Below are 20,124 nucleotides of genomic sequence, written 5' to 3'. Positions count from 1 at the left end.
TGATATAAAAAAATTAATATATTTGGAATGCCTTTTTAATTTTTTACGAAAAAATATATAAAAAATAGAAAAAAAAATAAAATTTTTGATTTTATAGTATAAACTGTTGATTTTTTTTATTTTTTATTTTAGTAACTTTTTATTTTTTTTAAACTAAAATCAATACTTACTAAATGAGGCCAGAGTAAAAAATCAAAAATTTTAATAACGGGTACTAAAAGAATTGATGAGGTGTAAGGTGTAAATAAAGTAAGTACTAAAAGAATTGATGATGTGTAAATAAAGTAAGCCTATTATGTATTATGTAAATATGAAAATCTGAATTTAAAAAGGGAAATCAAACCGCGTAATGCCCCATTTTCATGGTGAAAAACAAAGAATATAGTAAATGACTCAGAGAAAGGTTTCCTTACCTGTCATCACTCTCTCTCTCTCTCTCTCTCTCTCTCCGCTATATATATATGTATGTATGTTTGTGTAGAATATATATGATGTGTGTATACGTATGACCTAAAACCCTCTCATTCACATATATATATATATATGGATGCGCATCAATACACATCGTACACTAAATCCCTACAGAACCGAAAGAAAGAATTTGATTTCGTTTTTCTCTTTGTTTCTTTGAATTTCGTTTCTTTATCGTTTCGAATTCTTCTTCTGTGATTGTGTCCTCTGGAATAAGACTTTTTGTAGATTCAGATTGGGATTTTTTGGACTTTTTTTGATTGATTGATTGATTGATTGGTTCATGGAAGAATCGAGTCAACAGCGGGATCGAATCACCTCTTCGTCAACGTCTCCTTCAACCTCCTCCGCTGGTACCATCCCTTTTCCTTTTCCTCTTCCCGTCCCTTTTCGTTTATATCTATATCTTTATCTATATATGTATTTTTTTTTAATTTATAAAAAAATTGTAAAAGCCCCGATTTGAGTTTAGTTGATTGATTGCAATAACTGAGATTGAGGTTTATGCATTCATATATGAGAACTGGAATTTGATCTTTTTCTACGGCACAAATTCAAGCTATGATATGTAAATCCCGTTGTGTAATCATGTTAGGGTTTCTTCAATTGGGAATCTTTGCTACCTCAGTTGCTTCTTTTTCTTTTCTTTTCTTTTTTTTTTTTTTTTTTTATAAAAGAAATTCTTTTTCTTTCCATTTTGTGTGATTGGAGGAAATAAAACTTATCAATCTTCAAATTTATTGTGAAGTGGCAAATCAAATGTTAACATCATTGTGGAAGATTTTTTGTGGGTCTTAAACAATTTTCTTTCTATTACATTTTTGGTTTCCCTTTTGTAGGGGTTGAGGGATTTTTGTTGTTCTATCTTTTGACTTGTTTCTGAGATCATTCATCACATTTATTTATTTCTAACCTAAGATTGTTTGTAGCTTATGCAATCAACACCATTCTGTGATTTTCCCAGAATAAATAATTACCAATTTTGTTCAATCAACCATCTACAAGTCTTGGGCTTCAATGAATTTCCTTATTCCTTGAATCAAATGTACTCTTGTCAGCTTAGTTGCTTCACCCTAACATATATAATTACCCTGATGATGAATCTTTGTGTTGTGCCTTGCCTAACTCTTTTATTATTGTTCATAGTTCAATAAGGGGTCAGGTCAATTGAATCATTTTTTTAACAATATGCATCGCTGTTGATTGACTGGAATTTTTTGATTATATCCTCAAACACATACGCAACATCCTTTGATAAAACTTCCCATTCTTCCGCTAGTCCATCACTTTAGCAAACTAATTGCTATAGGTAAGTATTCACCAAAATCCATCCATCAGATGGAAGTTTTAGTGTTCTTGGGCCATCTTGAAATCTCCATTTGCTACTGCACAATAGGTCGCAATGCATTACCTACTATCTCTTTTTATACGTTGATAAAGAGTATATCACATTAAAAAGATGCCTTGGGCATCTACAAAACCTGGCTTCCAGAGAAGAGGTTAAATGTTATAAATTTGTGGAAAGATTAACTGTTGGATGTATATTGGTAATTCGAAAGTGAAGAATATAGGAGAGATGTATATTGTTCAGATTCTTGTACAATTAGCATCATTCATATAAAGATTTCAAATAACTATATTCATCAATTTATTTCAAATTCATCAATCTAAAGCACTCAAATTCATTCTTGAAATATACAACTAAAATATGACATTGAATTAACTGCTGTACTTTTGAATGAGTGATGCCAATTCCATCAATTTTCAAATCAAATCCATAAAACCTCAAATTGCTTTGATCTGAGGATTAATTAGGTCAAACTCTAATGACCTGGAGTGCTCTATTGGGTTATGTTGTTTTTTAGACAACTGTTTACAACAAATTTGAGCTACATCCATCTCATGTCTTTATCAGGTTTAAACCCCCATTATCAACTGTTGGATTTCCCCTCCCCACCCCCCCCCCCCCCCTCTCTTTTATAAACACAAGAAGATAGTGGAAGAACACCATGTTCAAGAACTTCATGTTGTCTAGGTCAGCCATCCCAATCCAACTGATAAGTTTTGAAAATTAGATTAGTCTACCTTAGAACTGATTGTAAACTAAATTAAGCTTACACTTGATTGTAAGGCTAGGAATGATGGGATTTTAGCACGGTTGCCTCAATGGCTGGAAGGTTTGAGGAGCAATCTTTTTACAAAATGTTGGCAAGAATCTGAGAGAGTTGGTTAATTGGAAAAGGGTTTGGCATATGTAAACCATTATTGATGGTGTCCTTTTTTGTGTTGAAGGTGTCTTATGAGATACTCATATAATTATTTGGTTGAAAGTTGCGTTTTCTTGTATAGGCGTATAATGAGAAACTTGTATTATTTTATTTAATTTTTGTTTTTAGAATTTGGCAATTTCTGCATAATTGGTGGTGTTGTTTGTGTAAAGAGTAATGGATTTGTGGCTAACTTTACGGGCATGATTCATTCCATTTGGTTTTTCACAATATTCTTTGGCTTCCACTTCTAGTCAAGATTAGGAATTGTGTTCTATATCACTAGAGAACTTGGGGAGAAGAAACTGTCTAATTTTGGATATTCTTCATTCTGTTTTCTGGCCTCCTAGGATTTGAAGTTCTCCCCTTGTTTAAATATTCTGATATTGTGTGTGACATAGGTAATTCACAGGACTAGCTTGTCTTCTTGTCTTCTCACAAAACCCACTGTTGCATGATATAATAAACTTCCACACAAATTTGTCCTTTTTTGTTTTAGGCCGAAATATTCGCTCTGTAGTTAAGGTTCTATCATTCTTGACTTACCTAATGCCATATAACATTTATGTTCTGTTTGTGGGTTCGTGCTTATAGTTGGTGCTACCCAACAGACGAACCTAAACGAAAACTTTTCCTTGTCTTTGCCTATTTATCATGCTTGTGCATGTCCCTGTGGTCATAGTACGACCTATGGGTGGGATTTGTGAGTGTGTGCCCTTCTGCTGCTGCATATCATAGCTTTCTTGGCTAATTCAATTGCTTGCTTTTACTTCTCTCTTTCCAAGTGACTGATAATTTGACAATGGATGCAGGCAGGAGACCTGTTGAGCCCAACATGACTGAACAGGTACCTATTTGACATTATATCTCATAATGCTTGTTTTCTTTCTACAATTTTGTTTTCTTAGATATTTCACTGTAATCTACTATCAGCCACTTTCACCCAAAGATGAAAGGATTGTTTCTACAAATCCTTCTCCGGATGCAGCTGTCACGGGGCCTTCAAGGGACATCATGGATCAGCTAGAATCGCCATATGCAAGTGGAACCCTTAACAGTGTCTACCCCCAGGAACAGACTTACTATTATGGAGGTTAGTCCTTGTTGTGTTCTACTGGTACCAATTCAGAAGCTAAGGATATTTGGGTCGATCTACTGTTGTTGTGGAAATAATTTGTAACATGCTAGCCAACAAAATTGGCATATGCTCACATTAATTCTGATTTGATCTGTATATAGATGTCAACAAAGGTTGGCAAATTTTCTCCTGAAATTTTGAAGTATTGATGGAATATAAAGGAACAGAAATCGGACTTCCATTATTATTTTGTGACGTTGACCCGTAATAAAGATTTTGAAAATGAAATTATAGACACCAAGGCTGATAATTTTCTGTTGAAATATTTAGTGTTTATGGAATTCAAAAGTCAAATAAGTTGAAGTTCCATTAGTTTTGTAAGGTGCATAAAGTTCTGTTGGGTCCTTTGTGACTCGAGCATAGGTTGTTTGATGTTCATGGGTGACATTCCCTTGATGCTTTTATTATACAATTAGTTACTTCTCAAAAAAAAGTTCATGATCTCTTTAACCTGATCCATATAAAACATATCTTGAAATTGAAACGCATAACTTGGACTGGCCTTGGTATGTGAGTGAACAATGTCATGATTGCTACAGTGTTTTCCTAGGTCTTCTTATCCAGTAAATATACAGAACATTGATTACCTTGTTATGTCATCTTTGCTTTGGCGTCAGGTTTTGAGAACAGCCCTGGTAACTGGGATGACTACTCTCGCTATGTCAATGCCAATGGTCTGCAAGTTGTGTCACCGGTGAGGATGAATCCCTTTAGCTTTCATATTTCTTTTGTTTCTAAATAAACTCACCAGATGTTTCTTCATGTTTGACCTGACTTAGGCTATGTACAATGATAATCCATCGCTCGTCTTTCATTCTGGTTATGGCCTTGATGCTCAAATGGCTTACGGACAATTTTCCCCCATGGCTAGTCCTCTATCCCCTATAATGGTAGACGGCCAGCTATACTCTCCACATCAAATCCCAGTTTCTCCACCTTATTTCCCACAGCCAGTTTCTCCTAGTGTGCCACATGTATCTTCGTCTCTTCCAATTTCACAAAATGATATGGTTACATCTGGAAGTGGTGGCCAGGAGGGTCTTGTTGACAATGTTCTTTTTGGGCCTGGGTCAGGTTACTTTGTACATTTTGGATCTTTCAGTGGCGGGGGACTTTCTGGAGAACCATTGTCAAATCGGTCAAACTCAGAGACTGGCAGTTATATGTCTCCGTTGACATCACCGACGGTTTATCCCCAACCAATTGGTATACTTGGGCCATATGAGCACAATGCTGGACAGGTTTGGTTACTTTTAATCTGAAACATGCCTTTATATGACAAATTACAGTTCCTAAACAAAAAATTCCTGGACAAGTAGAATAAATTTTTATTGTTATTACTATTTTTATGGTAATACTATAATTATTTTAATCATCATCATTATTGGTAGTAATCCAATTCTAAAAGTACTACCCACTCAGCTGATGGTGTACTCCCTATTATATTTAAACCCTAAACCTATGTTGTCCTTCAAGAGGGATGCCTTACTGCCATACCATGATAGTGAAGATAAAACAAATGAATTACACTTTTTGAATAGAATGCTTCATACTTGGTTCATATTTATCTTGCTATTTTGAGTAGCACTTTCATATCCACACAATCTGAAACTAGGTCTGAGCTCGCTGTATGGGCCATTGAGTCGACCATTGAGTCAATTAATTTCAATGGGTTAGGCATTAATTGCAGTAAGAGAGATATGCAGTAATTATGGCTGTTAATTTTATTACTATATGTTAATAAACTGGAATGTCCTTGCTCAAACTTCAATATCCTCGAGGGATGTTCATTATGGCCCATAGATTACCAGATGAATTTTGGTTTTGGTAATCATGCTCGATCTTTTCCTGGCATTCCACTTTTTGGTAAACCATGTTCACTTTTATTTCGGCATTCCATATATTGCTTCTTCTAGAACATAGCAATAGTTGTTGTTTTACTTCTATTACTAAATGACAACAACCTTAATCTTCACTAAGGTATTGCTTTTAGCAGATTGGCAGATGAGCTTTCATTTTGTAATTGATTTACTCAGTGATCCTTTGCAATATGTAGTATATACCTTAACTTATTATTTTAATCTCAGGTTTCTCAACAACAGAGAACATCTCATGGATTTGGATTGGTGGCAAGTTCCTCTGCTAGAAACTACCCTCATGGTGGCTCATATCAGAGCTCAAATTATAGTACTGCCTCCATTTCTCACTGGGGAGCTAGTAACCGGAGCAGGCTCACTTCTTCTGACAAAGGTGGAAGACGAGAAAGGGGCCGTGACTCAGTCTATGGATCAATTGATTCACATGGCATCTCCAGTGATCGTAATCGAGGGCCAAGGGCTTCAAAGCCAAAGGGAAAGAGTTTTATTGAAGATAGCTCTCCATCTGGTACCAGCAAAAATGGTGCATCTATTTCTGGAGTTCATCCTGATCTTTATAATCAGCCTGATTTTGTCACGAACTGCGATAATGCTAAGTTCTTCATCATTAAGTCTTTCAGCGAAGATAATGTTCACAAAAGTATAAAATACAGCGTCTGGGCTAGCACGCCACTCGGAAACAGAAAGTTAGATGCTGCTTATCATGAAGTGAAAGATGCGAATGGCCACTGTCCAGTCTTTCTCTTGTTTTCGGTAAATTACTTTGTCACTGAAGCTCGAAATTTTTACTGTCATGCGTCTAATGAATGTTGGAACGAACTAAAATGAATTGCTCCAGGTTGACATTATTCAAAGGAGAAAATGATTACTTTCAAAATTGATGCTAAAATCAGAGCTGGTTGGTTGCATAGGGATGTTACTAAGGAGTATGTGTACTCTGTTGTATACATATCAGGAGTGCTGGCCCTTAATAAGGGCCTAAATATTTTAAGATCTTAATGCCACATGCGGCATCCATATGCATTTGGGTGGGTTGGGTTGGTTTTCCATTCTGGATTTGGGCATTTCCCTAAGAATGAGGAATACATTAATTATTCAGTCATCTGTCTTCAGATGAAATTGTAGTAATAAAATATGGAGGGGGTTTGTGGACAGTTTTGTCAGTTGCATTGATAATTCATAGATTGCTTTGTTGATCACTGTCCACCTTTTTTTTTGGTTTCCTTCTTGATAGGTAGGTAAGTTAAGGAGACTCGAACTTGAGCCTCTTTATTGGGAGAATGCGGCCTAAGAATTTAAATGCAATGAAATTTATATTCACCCATTATGACACATATGAACCAAATGCTCTAATTATTACCTTATTATTTTATGTGTTTCTTTCATTGGTCAATGTTGTGATCTAAATACTTAGGTGCTTTTGTACTGTTAAACTTTTCAGTTTACTAGACCTCTTTTAATTTGTTGTATACAACTATTTGTAGGTCAATGCAAGTGGACAATTTTGTGGAGTTGCTGAGATGATTGGACCTGTAGATTTTGAACATGATGTAGACTACTGGCAGCAGGATAGGTGGAGTGGGCAGTTCCCTGTCCGGTGGCATATAATCAAAGATGTCCCAAATAATCAGTTCCGCCACATACTTCTTGAAAATAATGACAACAAGCCTGTTACTCACAGCCGAGACTCTCAAGAGGTAAGGCATCATAAAGTTTTCTTCATTCTTGCAACTTTATTTTCCCTTCCCCTTTCCGCTTTTTTCTTTCTTTTTATTGTCTTTTTCTGTTGTTTTGTTATGCTATGATATGATGGTAATGAATGTTCAGATCTTTGAATGTTGTCTTGTTTTTGTTTTCTATTACAATTTGTTTTATTTTAATTAATATTAGGAAATTTAGTCATATGTCCCTCAACATAATTGTGTAGTGTTAGAAGGACAAGCGAATATTTTTTAATGTATAAAGTCCTTTAAAATTTATTTATCATGGATTAAGGACATAAAAAACATGCCTTTCTATTTTAGATGATTTTGCCCTTTCTATCTTCTATTACTTCTCTTTTCACATTCCAATGATCAACGTAGTCAAATCTCTCTCTCTCCATATATATATATATACTTCAATGTTCCAAGTTAAAAATTTCTACAAAATTGCAAGAGATGGTTCCACAATCGAGTCAACTTCAATGGTTGCTATATTTTGAACCTTGTTTGTTTTATTTCAATGATTGTTTGGATCGAAATTGTTATTGAGCCGTACAAGAGATGTGTATTTCATTTGTTTCTTAGGATGAAAGATTGAATAATTATTGAAGGCTTTTTCAGGTGAGATTAAAGATTGAATAATCTGTATTTCGTTTGTTATGATTGTTTTTTATTGAATTTTATTGAATAATGATATTTTTGTTTGTTGTTAAATTAATTCTACTTTGGTTGGCTCTAGTAATATGTGACCCATGTTTTGTTTGCTAATGCTCTATTTAAATGTGAGAGTAAAAATTTACTCTAGTTGGTATGATAATATGTAACCTGACTTTTGTTTGCTTACTCTATTTTAAATTAACAGTAAAATTTTATTCTGTGAACATTATCATTTCACTAAACCAAACCAAACCAAACCAAACCAAACCAAAGCAAGCCTTCATTCCCATCAAACAGAGTCGGCTGCATGAATCTTTCTTCTCCACTCGACTCTATCCAAGGCCATTTCGTTAGTCAATTAAGGAAATTCATATCTTTATTTAGTACACTAGTCAATTAAGGAGATTCATATCGTTAGTCAAATTTCTTAATTGTTTTCTTTGACGACTTGGTCTCTACGTTTTCTGAAACATTTTCAGGTAAAACTAGAACAGGGTATTGAGATGTTGAAAATATTCAAGGATTATGAAGCAGAGACATCAATCTTGGATGATTTTAGTTTTTATGATGAAAGAGAAAAATGCTTGCAGGAAAGGAAGGCTAGACAGCAGCAAATTGCCTCAGTTGTTGCTGATGCATCCTCGATTGTTCAACTTTCTGATAACTTTGGTGAAGCCCTCCAGTTGAAGTTGGAAGATGGTAAACAAGTGCCGCCAAGAACTGAATAGAGAGAGAGAGAGAGAGAGAGAGAGAGAGAGTAGTGGGGGCTTTTTCAACAGATGACAAGAACTGTTAGCATTGACCACCCAAGTGTAGGAAGGGGAGATAAATTGGTGTTAGGTATTTCAGGTTTTTGAGGATTGCTCACTATACACACTCTGCCGGAAGCAAAATTTTTGAATGGTATAGTTGGGGCAAATCTCCAATAGTGTCTGGCTGTAAACTAAGAATCTCTCTCTTGCACTTTTTTTGTTTTTGTTTTTTTTGTTTTTTGTTTTTTGTTTTTTGTTTTGTGGTTTACTTGGGTCTTTTAATTTATCGATTGTTGGGAGCTGTTTGGGCTGCTATACTTCAGGCATCTTGGGAAGGCAGCAGACAGACTGAAGGAAGCTGACTGACATACTCATTTGGTTTATCTTTTTTCTAATTGTTTCTTCTTTTGGTGGTGGTGGTGGTTCTTCAGTGGTTGGTGGTGGTTGTTGTGCTATAGCCAGCTCTTTTTTTTATTTCGTTTTTTCCCCTCCTCTAATCAATTGCAGGGAGTTTTAATTTTATTTTAGAAAGGGTAAGAGATTCTTGTTAGGTTTTAACCCAGTTTGGGGGCAATTTGATGGAAAATTTGCAGCAAAAAAAGTACTAGTTTCAGATGATGATATTCAGATAGTGTTTTGGTTATATTATATCTTTCTCTTTCTGTCGTTTGAGCTTAGTCTTCAATCATTGCTTACGTCAGTCTTCGAAAATCTTGCGTCAATGGAATGAGATTAACTTACTAACAAACAAATTAACAAATGTAGGTAGTACATAATCCCCCATTTCAGATTCCTGTGTGTGGGTGAGAGACCAGAACATAATAGAATAGAATTCGACTTGAATTAAATTGAATATGGCTCTAGTTAATTTTTCAAATATGTCATAAAATGCAGAAATATTTGAATTTTGACCACCACCGAACCGGACAGCTTTATTTATTTATTTATTTATTAATTAATGTTCAATAGAAAACATATCAACATTTCCTAAGTTACACACAACTATTCCCATTCTTGTCTTGAATCAATTTATTTATTTATTTTTATTTTGATGTAAAAAGTGAAAATTTTGAGTCTTGATTGTTACGGAAAATTTCCATTAATAATGCTACAATTGTTTAGGCATTGTTAAATGATTTCAATTAGAATCTCCTAATGGTGTAAAATCTGGTGATTATTTTCTTATTTTTTTGGGTCAGCAAGTGAGGAGCCTTGTTAAGTGAGGAACCTCTCATTGTAACGAGGAATCTCATTAGGGATGTAATTGATTCAAAATGGTCGGCGTTTAGGTTAAATTTTACGCCGAATCAATAATGTCAGTTCTATTATATTAAGAATCGATACAAACAAAAATTTTCACCAAACTGCACCAAGTCAAACAGTTCAGCTCAGTACAGTTTTTAGTTTACAACTTTTTAAATTTGAGTTACTTCTTAAATTTGTAATGTAGTAAATAATTTATATAAAAATATTGAATTAGTCATTTGTACATTACTTTAATATCCATCCAACCATTCACAAAAAATACCAACAAAAGAATTTATAAACACTAAGTGTTTCAGCTTTTAGAATTAGAAACAAAATATATTTGAAAATCAAAATCTTGACACTAAAGTTTAAAACCATCATCTTATTAGACTAAATTACAAGTCTATCAAGTAGAGTTAAAATAAAAAATTAAAGACAATATAAACATCCGATATAACTATATAGGCATAGTAGTAGCAAAACTTGACTCAAACACATATGAGTAGCAAACTAACAACTTATTACATTATCAGTATCTACTGTCAAATCTAAAATATTTATGAAAAAAATAAACAATTAAGTAAATCAGTTGAATTTTGAACTTAACCAACTTCATTACATATTTAATATATATTAGGTTTAATATACTAGGTTTAACATGCGAAACTTTCAGTTGGTTTTGGTTTAATCTGGTGGACAAAGTGCCTAAACTAGTACCTAAACTGGTACCGAACCGAAAATTGAAAAAAATTAATTTTAAAAACTGTACAGACCGATTCATATTAAAAAAACCGATTAAATATAATCGGTTTGGTTCGGTTCAACCGATTTGATCGGTTTTTTCAATTTTTCTTACATCCCTAAACCTCATACAATAGTGTAAAATCTCCAAATTATTTGAGTGAGGAATCTTATTTTTATGCTATTTGATAAGTTATGCCAGATTATTTGTAGTTTTTGCTTATAACTTGTTATGTAAAAATAGCTCAAATAAGCTGAAAATAAAAAAACTAATTATTTTGCAGCTATGAAAAAGATACTTTTAGTTTATGATTTCTCGTTATTGAATTTTAGCTTAAAAAAAGCTCCACAAAACAGGGCCTTTATGTGTGAAATATTTTTTGTTAGTAAAATGTACACAATAAATTCCCATCAGCACTACAGCAGCAAGTGTAAAATATTGACATTCTGAAAGAAAGACTACATGTTCATGTTCTTCTCCTTCTTTGGCTTAAACTCTAGTATTGTATGTTCAGTAAGTAGAGAGGCAATGTTCTTCTTCTTTGGCTTAAACACTAGTATTGTATGTTCAGTAAGTAGAGAGGCAATGTTCTTCTTCTTCGGCTTAAACACTATTATTGTACGTATAGTATGTAGAGAGGTATGTCGTATGGATCTTTGAATAAACTCAGTAGAAAGAAGCACCCAGTCCAGTTCCCTTAGTACCTACATACCTCACTTGCTACCCCCCAACTGCCCAAGCAAATTCGACTCTCTCATCACCATCCTCAGCCTTTTTTTTCCAAGCCTACAAACACAAACAGATACTCAACAACCACCATATATTCCTTTTCAAGTCTCCATTTGTATGAAACTTCTTTCGCCATTTATATTTTGGAAGTAGGATACGAAAGGAAAAACTACCCAATTAGTGAGAAGTGGAACAAATACTTACAAATAAAAAAACAAAAAAAAACAAGTGAATCTTTGTTGGCTGCAACTTCTGCTGTGATTTTTTTTTACATAGAGAAGTGTTGCACCCCTATGTCACTTGTAACTGCCCCTATACAAAACTGTAATAAACATTCATTCCAGCTGCCCAAAACTAAAAAGACCCCTCCTTTCAAGGGCTTAAAAACAAAAAACAAAATATATATATATATATATATAACACAATACACCCAGAAGTTGTTCTGATCAGACCATCTCATTCCAAGAAAACTTTTTTGAGAAAGACTGAGAAAGAGATCAAATTGCTCCATGCTTATTTGTCACAAACTGTCAACCCCAACCATCCTATTGTTGAAAAAGGGGGAGTTATAAATGATTGCCTACATAAAAATATTTTGTACAAATATAATAACCCTTCCCATTTTCTACTTTATAAACAACGCATTACCAGCACTTCAGAAGCAAAAGCAAGGTCAAACTCCAATCTACCAAAAAGAGCTACCACAATAATCAAAGAAATCATCAATAATGCAACATATAAAATTAATAACTTGGAGAGACCTGCAAATATATATATATATATATATTTAATAACACCAAAAATAACTGAATAGAACAGAACATAACAGAACAGAACAGGTTTAATATAACATGAAAAGGTATGTATAAATACATATCAAATATCCCCTATTACTACTAGTTCAACAACATTAATCCATAAAATTAAAAAGACACAAAAGGAACCAAAACATGCAGTTCTTATCATAACTTGCCCCCTTCTTTTTTCTATCTGAAGAAAGAAATTAACACTGATAGAGATGCACAAGGCTGACATAAATCAACATTTTCTCTGTTTTTATATTTTTTCCACACCCTCCTTTTTCCACTTCTTTTCTCTTTAGTTTCCTCTTTTTCTGCATCATCAATCCACAGTCATAGGTTGGCTCATGCAGCACCTGAAACGGGCCTTGCGGACAGTTGTCATTATCTCAGTTTCTGCATTCTCAAGCATCCTGACAACGTCAGTAAAGGGTGGCCTGACATCAGGATTAGCATCCCAGCATCGGGTCATGATCTCACTTAGAACAGGCAGGCAATCATTAGGAATATTTGGACGAACACCCTTGTTCACAACCGCGAATGCTGCCTGCACAGCTGTCATGTTCTGGAATGGAAGCATTCCAGTGATAAGTTCCCACAGCACAATGCCAAAGCTATAAATATCTACTTTCTGTGTGTAGGGCCTGTGCTGGATCATCTCCCTGCAATTTCATACAAGGAATGCACTCAACAAGTAAATCACATCTAAAAATAGATTAGCTTATATGCTCTTTTTCCCATCTGTCAAAATAAAGATATGTACATATATATGCATGTGCTGAGAAAGGAAGGACAAAGTAGGGAATATTACATAATGGCAGTACTTACAGAAGTAGTAGAATTATTTTTCTTTCTTTTACTGCAATGAGCCTTTCTTATTTAAACTACAGTAACTAAAGGTGCTTTCAGAATGTAAAAGTTAATTTAGCACTTCTCCTAAGAGTAACTAACTCTATGCTCATTCATCAGTATGACACGGCTAGCAGAGGCTACCCAAAGAAACAATCAACAAACAAATCCTCCAACTTACATACTCTTCAACCTAATGTACACTCTCACGTCAACTATCATTCATTAAAAAATAAAAGATCGGAGGACAAAAATCCTTGAAAGTAGGGCCTCACAACCTTTAATATACATCAGCATTGTTACTGCTTCCACCACTGTAATCACAGAGTAACCCAAAATATTAATACCCTAGCAATTGACAGTCTACAGAGTATATAATGTGCAGAAATATATGGCAGATTTTTGTTCCAAAACAACTTCGTGATCCAAAGTAATTCAAACATTTTTCCTATTTAAGTCCCAAGTGTAGAAAATACCAAATATGATCAATTTGAAACTACACAGAGTGGAGTTTTGGCCCAAGAAATCTAAGAAAAGGGGCCATAAAACATTAATAACTCAACTAGTATAGGATACACTTAGAAATATATTTTTACATGAATAACTTGAGTATAAAAAAATTAAGAAGTATAAATTTATTATAATAGATTGTGATGCTTTTAAAAATGTTGATTTCTTTATATGTAAAATAAGCCCACTAAAAAAGAGAGCATATACAAAATAAAACAAAAGCCCTTCACCAAAGTCGAGCTCTCCTATAACATCTACAAGTGAAAACAAAAATTCACAAAACTTTCCTTTAAAGCCAAACATCAAATATGAAGCAAAACATCTTTGATCTTTGTAATGTTATCTCTACTTACTAAAAGGTCTGTCAATTCCTCTTCCTCCCAAGTGCTAATAGAAAAGAACTCACATTTCAGAAGGGCCTTAATATGTTCCAATAATATGATCTATGAAAACCTATCACTTTCAGGTCATATTCTATGTCACGTTGGGTACCATATTCCGCTTCTCGTTCAGCATAACAAAATGGCGCACATCCCAGGTACATGCACAAAAATGTACTTGTACGTCTGTTTAAACACACATATGAATTAAGACAACAAGATAGAAATAAAAGGAACCTGATAAACAATGAAAACATGAAGGGAAAACAAAAACTACAGACATATAATCATCATCACAAAGTAATCTGATAGTATTTTCTCAAGGCCCAAAACAACATCTCCAATCATCCGCCACCTCGCCATCATGCCACCATTTCACCTACACAACTACAACTGCCAACTCTTACAACCACCACCACACACCAGCACCTCCCCATTAATCATTACTAGTGGTGCCACTATTCACTCATGTAACAGCAAAATTGAAACTTTTACCAATAGATGAAACAAAAAGCATTCCCAGCTGAAAATCAAATTTTCAGTTTGTTTAGCTTCTCATTTCATCAATAAAATTCTTCAGTCCAATTGTCCATCACTTCAGATAAAACATTTCTTAAATCTCAAAAACAGTTATTAATGTTTTGTCCAACGTGAAAAGAACATCAACCACTGTACCACTACTGTCCACAAAAACCTTAATTTATCACTTGGCCACAGTCGTAACTCAATTTTCCCATGACAGGTGACCTTCTAGTGTCTCATCACATTCAATTCCATTTCCATACAAAGGTTTGAAATTTCACATTGCTAACCCCAAGCATGGATTACGTTGCTAATAAACACAAATTCCATCTTCTTTGAAATCATATGCATTAATAGGAATTTGAGATAATCTAACACGCATTTATTTCACTTCACCATACTTATTCTGAATGACTTTGTCCATTCAAACAAAGTTACCCAATCCAACCTCAATCCTCAACTACCATTTAAAATGCACAATAAAATAAGATATAAAAGGCAACATTATATTATGTCTGATTTCATTGCAATGCTCTTTACCCTATCAGCCTGCTTAAATAAGAAAAACTTATCCAGACTAAAAAATTCATCAATCATAGCCAACTCATACTTTTGTCATCTATTATCCTCACTTGTTTCCCCCCAATGTAATTAAATATAGCTAATCTTCCACAAGGAGAGCTTATACAGATTTTATAAAATCATATCAAAAGTTTAAGGGAGAATGGAACTAGAAGAAAACCTCAGCAGACTTCAAACATACACCGTTTGCAAAAAAAAATTATAAAATAAAGAACAGAAAAAAAAGAAAAAGAAAAAGAAAAAGAAAAGTTGTATCACCCGAAGGCTTACATTTACTTTTTGGTAAGGAAAAAGTACATCATCCAATTGAACATAAAATTACAATTAATATACTAATCACAAGATTGTGCAATCTTTTAGTAGTATGGATTACTTTTCCTTAATTAAGCCTTCAATCCTCAATAATAAACAAAGTGCCAAAAAAAAAAAAAAAAAGAAAGATTCGAAAGGAAGTTTCTATAGATAGATAACCAAAGAAGCATCCACTTTAATGGATGAGGCGTGTCGTATCGGACACAATACTCTGCAGACACTCCTAATGGTGTGTCTAACACTTCTTCGACATGTCTTCACAAAAATTTAAATTCATAATCACACACTTTACAGACACTTCAGCGACACTTTTTGAGCCCTCAGAACACCAGCCTTCATAGTGACAATGTTAAGATTGTAGATTATCTTTTTTCCTACACCGTCCTACATCCCATTCCATTTGAACAGACATTTCGAGTGAGAATATTTTACATTTGTTGTTCAATATGGCTATTCCATTTTGGGCAAAGAAGGATGGTAAACTCAAGCACGAAGCGTTTTGGAGACATTATTTCCACTTCCATATGGTGATTTCAACCACACGGCAGAAAAACATTTATGAGAAGATTTTGACCACATAAATGATAGTAGAAAAGGCCAAGTAATAGCTTGCTATAATCACAAGAGAATCTTGGGTACATTCTTAGCAACTTGATTCTGGTGGGCTGTTCTCACAAGACCACCTTGATTGAGAGAACAAGAGTCTTATAAGAAGCTTGATACTAAAGTACGATTTGTTGGAGATAATATTAATATCCAACATGATTTATGCTATCATTTATGTGGAGATAATCTTTTTTCTAGTATATTTCTACATGATTTACAACATCTCATCCAAGAATATTATATAATATGCAATATGTGTGTATATGATGTGTCCCCGTACCCATATCCAATTTTGGATATGTATCCTAAGATCTTAATATTCAAATTTATAAAGGTCTGACAGTTGGATACATACTTGCACCTGAGACTCATAACCGAGTCCATGTAACATAGATGCTAATGACCACTTTGAGTAAAAAAACTATTAATTGAAAAATATTTATTACCTTGTAAAGACGGGGGTAAGCCACAAGCAACAATTGTGTAAATTTGGTTTTTCAAACTATCAGTATCCAAAAATTGAAGAATAGTAAAGCAAGCTCATCCAAAAAAAAAAAAAAAAGAGGCTTGGATTGGAACTCAACTGTTGCTATGTTAAGAAGTATATTTTGATGTCCAAAAATCGGACAAACCAAGAGCAAAGCAAGCTCAAGCATAAAATTTAGTTTGGAAACTTCAAGAAGTTAGTGATGCCTTATCTTCGCTTTGGACAAAGCAACTTTCAGTCAGTTTGCCATAACAATAGCCAGCTATGTACACATACTTGAACCTCAATTTTTTTGATAAGTGTTTTTTTTTTTTTTTGTTGTTGTTGTTGTGCTGCTGTTTTTTTCCCATAACATATGTTAACAGACAGAAAGTTAAGGTATAAAGGGAACTTCAAAGAAGGAATCAAAAAATTATACCTTCAATTTATATTTTGTACATTGGAAGTGACAAATTAGGGAATCAATCATGCTTGCAGCCATGCAGGGAAAATATGGCCCTTTTTTGGTATTGTTTTCAAAATTTTCATTCTTGATTCTTGTTTTCGTTTTTCATATTTTTGGAAAGAAATATTTTGAGAAGTTCAAAAATGCCCATCATTTTTATGTGTGAAAATAGTTTTTGAAATTTCATAAAACAATTTAAAAGCGTTTCCCAACAAATGGGAGTTCTCAAAAAAAATTCCTAAAAACAATTTTTTAAAATAGTTCTCCAAACAAAATTTATCTTTCAGTTTTAGAGATCATAAAATAGAAAACAAAAATGATGCCAAATGAGCCCTAACAAATCATTTGCCTTTTTCTAAAATTAATAGGCACTATTGAGGCCTCAAATACACATTCCTTCTATAATATTCGATTTCCCAAAAAGGTTCAAGTGGAAATAATTGTGGACCATGCTACAATCACATTCATTTAGTACATTTGACGTTAGAACGTGAGAGAAATGCAAAAATCTCTACGTGGGAACCAACAAGTGGCACAACTTATTGTTTTTTTGAAAACTCAAGGTGTCTGGGACAACTTGCGAGCACCTCGACTAATCCCTAAAGGACCAATCCCACCATCCACTAACGGGAGGCCCAATTAAAGCCAGAGTGGAGCTTCATATAGACTAGCCTAACACAGGAATTGATAGCACCTAAGTGGCACAAATTAGTAGACATATACATAGGGCTTCTTTGGGGTAGCTTTTCTCAAGCTGAAAGTTGAAAATCAAAAAGTAGAAGTTAAAACCCTTGCCCAACTTCTAGATAACCAGGCTTTTATACTTGTTTAAACAATTTCTACCTTATAAGTTACAAGCAGAAATTACACCAAACACTCTAGCATAGACTCAAAAAAAAATTTAAAAGAATAAGAAGAAGCTATAAGCTGCACCAAACAGCCCCAAAATCTATAGAAACTATCTTTAGAATCTTTTTACATTCTGGCACTCGTTTATTATTGAGAAATAAAGGCTTTATTAAGGAACAATAATCCATACAACTAAAAGATTGCAAGATCTCATGATTGGTGTATTAATTATAATTGTCCATTCAACTAGACGCTGTACTTTTTTGTAAGGAAAAAGTAAATGTAACCCTTGCAATGATACTATTAATTTTATTTTTTTAAAATATTGCAAAGAGTATATGTTAGAAACCAACCTTGAGGTTGTCTCGAAGCTACATTCTCCCTTACAACTTTTAATACGTTTTTATAAAATACGTTTCATGGTAATATGAAACTTTTAGGGGGCCTAGCTCTCCAGTCATCGCCCTGCCCCCACTCCCGACCTTAAACCCTTCATAGAACCCTCGCTCCCCTACCCCCGCTACCCCTTTTTTTTTTTTTGTATTGCAATTTATGGATTATTAACTTCCAACAAAAGAGAAACTAGAAAAGACATCTGTTAAGTTAATGACACCAAAGGGATGTTTAATGAATGGAATTGGGATATGGATGAAATATAATGAAATGTGGCACCCGCATGGATATTTGAAATGATACGGACACGACTTGAAATTACATCCATAGATTCTTCATTTGTTGTTCTAATTTCATAGAGTTTCAATTTCTTTAGGAATCTAAATGATCGCAAGGCTATTGATTTAGCATCTTTATTATTCATTCTTGATGTAGTTTCTTAGAGAGGAAGTGTGAGGGATTGAAGGATTTAGACTGTTCATTCTTTAGGAGTGTTTTCTTGCAAATCTTTCTGTATAAACTTATTATCCTCACAAAATGATTTGGAAAGCATTGTGCTTCTCAAAGTTAAAGTGTTCACATGGTTTTAAGAAGCTCAATACCAATGATTTGATCCATAAACAGACATCCAATTGTATCTTGCTATTGCTGCTGCAATGGTGTATCATTTGTAGGAGGGATGAGGAAACTATTGATCATCTTTTGCTGCATTGTCCAATGGCTTTGTTGTTATGGCATCAATTGTTTTCTATTGTGGGCATGGATTGGGTGGTTCACTCTTGTGTTCAAATGCTTCAGATTGATTTTAGGGGGTTAGGCTCTATGGAATTGTGCTCCTTATGTGGTCTTTTGGATGATTTGGTTGCAAAGACCGTCAATGATAAGTTTTATGATTTGGGAGGTTTATGGGACTTGGTTTGTTACCTTTCTTCATTTTGGGTGCCAGTCTCGCCTCCTTTTAAGGAGCTTCACTTGTTTTTTATTTGTAGTGACTGGGGAGCTATATGTGATTTTTAATTTGTCCTTTGTCACTTGTATCTTTTTGGGTTTTGGTGGGCTACTAGTCCTCCCAATTTAGAATATTTTCCAAAATTAAGTAAATCCTATCCACGATTGGAAATTAGGTTTTTCTTCAAGGTGTTTTAGAGTTGTCTCTTCCAATTGGAAGACACTAGTATTCAGGAGGGGAAAAAAACCTTGGTCCATCTAGACTACCTCTTATTGAGGTCATTATCTTCCTTCTTTAGATAACCAAGTCAAGTCAATTCAACCTTTGATGGTAGTTCTTTCGGAAATCTGATAAAGAAAATGAAAGATAGGGACTACAATTGAGTTAATGCAATATGTTATTTACATACAAGTATACCACATATGCATTTTAGAGGTGCCTCTTCCAAAGAGTTCAAGCACTAGTATGAATCCCAAAACTCATATCTATCTCTTATCGGGATCATATATTCCTTCAATAAACAACAAAGTCTGGTTTGATGGTTTTTCCTTTGAAAATCTTGATCAATATAGAAGAAAGTAGATGAAAACCATGAAGGATAAAAGATTAAATGATGAAGAGCATGAAAACAAGAAAAAAGGAAAATTTTGGAATTTTAAATGTAGCACGCCTAGTAAGTAATATAATTATGTTTAGGATCAATTTGGGTCTAGTTTTATGTATTTTAAATATTAGAATACTACTGGACAGAATTTATAGCTATTTATTAGATTTTAGGTATCAAATTCAATTTGGTAGTTTTATAAATTGTTGGAATGGGTTGTAGGTAGGGCCACCAAAAGGTCATGTTCAGTGT

General features: G+C 33.9%; 2 protein-coding genes across 5 annotated transcripts in view; one reads left to right on the top strand and one right to left on the bottom strand.

The window, feature by feature from the left end:
- Positions 1 to 361: 361 nt before the first annotated feature.
- On the top strand, positions 362 to 9,513 carry LOC114307331 (YTH domain-containing protein ECT4-like). Of its 3 annotated transcripts, none has more exons than XM_082920905.1 (9): positions 362 to 403; positions 762 to 824; positions 3,551 to 3,585; positions 3,672 to 3,831; positions 4,494 to 4,570; positions 4,656 to 5,117; positions 5,964 to 6,506; positions 7,238 to 7,450; positions 8,593 to 9,513. In XM_082920905.1, exons 3-9 carry the CDS (start codon positions 3,574 to 3,576, stop codon positions 8,839 to 8,841), a joined length of 1,716 nt encoding a protein of 571 aa, XP_082777031.1. In that variant the 5' UTR covers positions 362 to 403; positions 762 to 824; positions 3,551 to 3,573; the 3' UTR covers positions 8,842 to 9,513. The 3 variants fall into 3 exon arrangements, with proteins under 3 accessions (XP_082777031.1, XP_082777030.1, XP_082777029.1); XM_082920904.1 differs by lacking the exon at positions 362 to 403 and adding an exon at positions 424 to 463; XM_082920903.1 differs by lacking the exon at positions 362 to 403 and having other exon boundaries at positions 480 to 824.
- Positions 9,514 to 12,408: 2,895 nt separating this feature from the next.
- Positions 12,409 to 20,124, bottom strand: part of LOC114307333 (serine/threonine-protein kinase STY13) — a 13,041-nt gene continuing 5,325 nt past the window's right edge. For both annotated transcript variants that reach the window (XM_028252719.2, XM_028252720.2), the window contains exon 3: positions 12,409 to 13,046. In XM_028252719.2, coding sequence (XP_028108520.1) covers positions 12,707 to 13,046 — 340 coding nt within the window. In that variant the 3' untranslated portion in view covers positions 12,409 to 12,706. The remainder of the gene's footprint in view (positions 13,047 to 20,124) is intronic.

This window comes from Camellia sinensis, chromosome 3 (assembly GCF_055761805.1).
Source record: "Camellia sinensis isolate YWXY chromosome 3, ASM5576180v1, whole genome shotgun sequence".
NCBI classification, from domain to species: domain Eukaryota; kingdom Viridiplantae; phylum Streptophyta; class Magnoliopsida; order Ericales; family Theaceae; genus Camellia; species Camellia sinensis.
The sequence above is the reverse complement of the archived record's forward strand: the minus strand, read 5'-3'. Positions and strand labels throughout refer to the sequence as shown.

Coding starts and splice junctions, on each gene's coding strand:
- LOC114307331 (XM_082920903.1), top strand. CDS start 755: ATGGAAGAATCGAGTCAACAGCGGGATCGAATCACCTCTTCGTCAACG. Junction 3,586..3,671: donor AGCCCAACATGACTGAACAG/GTACCTATTTGA, acceptor ATCTACTATCAG/CCACTTTCACCCAAAGATGA. Junction 5,118..5,963: donor ATGAGCACAATGCTGGACAG/GTTTGGTTACTT, acceptor TTTTAATCTCAG/GTTTCTCAACAACAGAGAAC.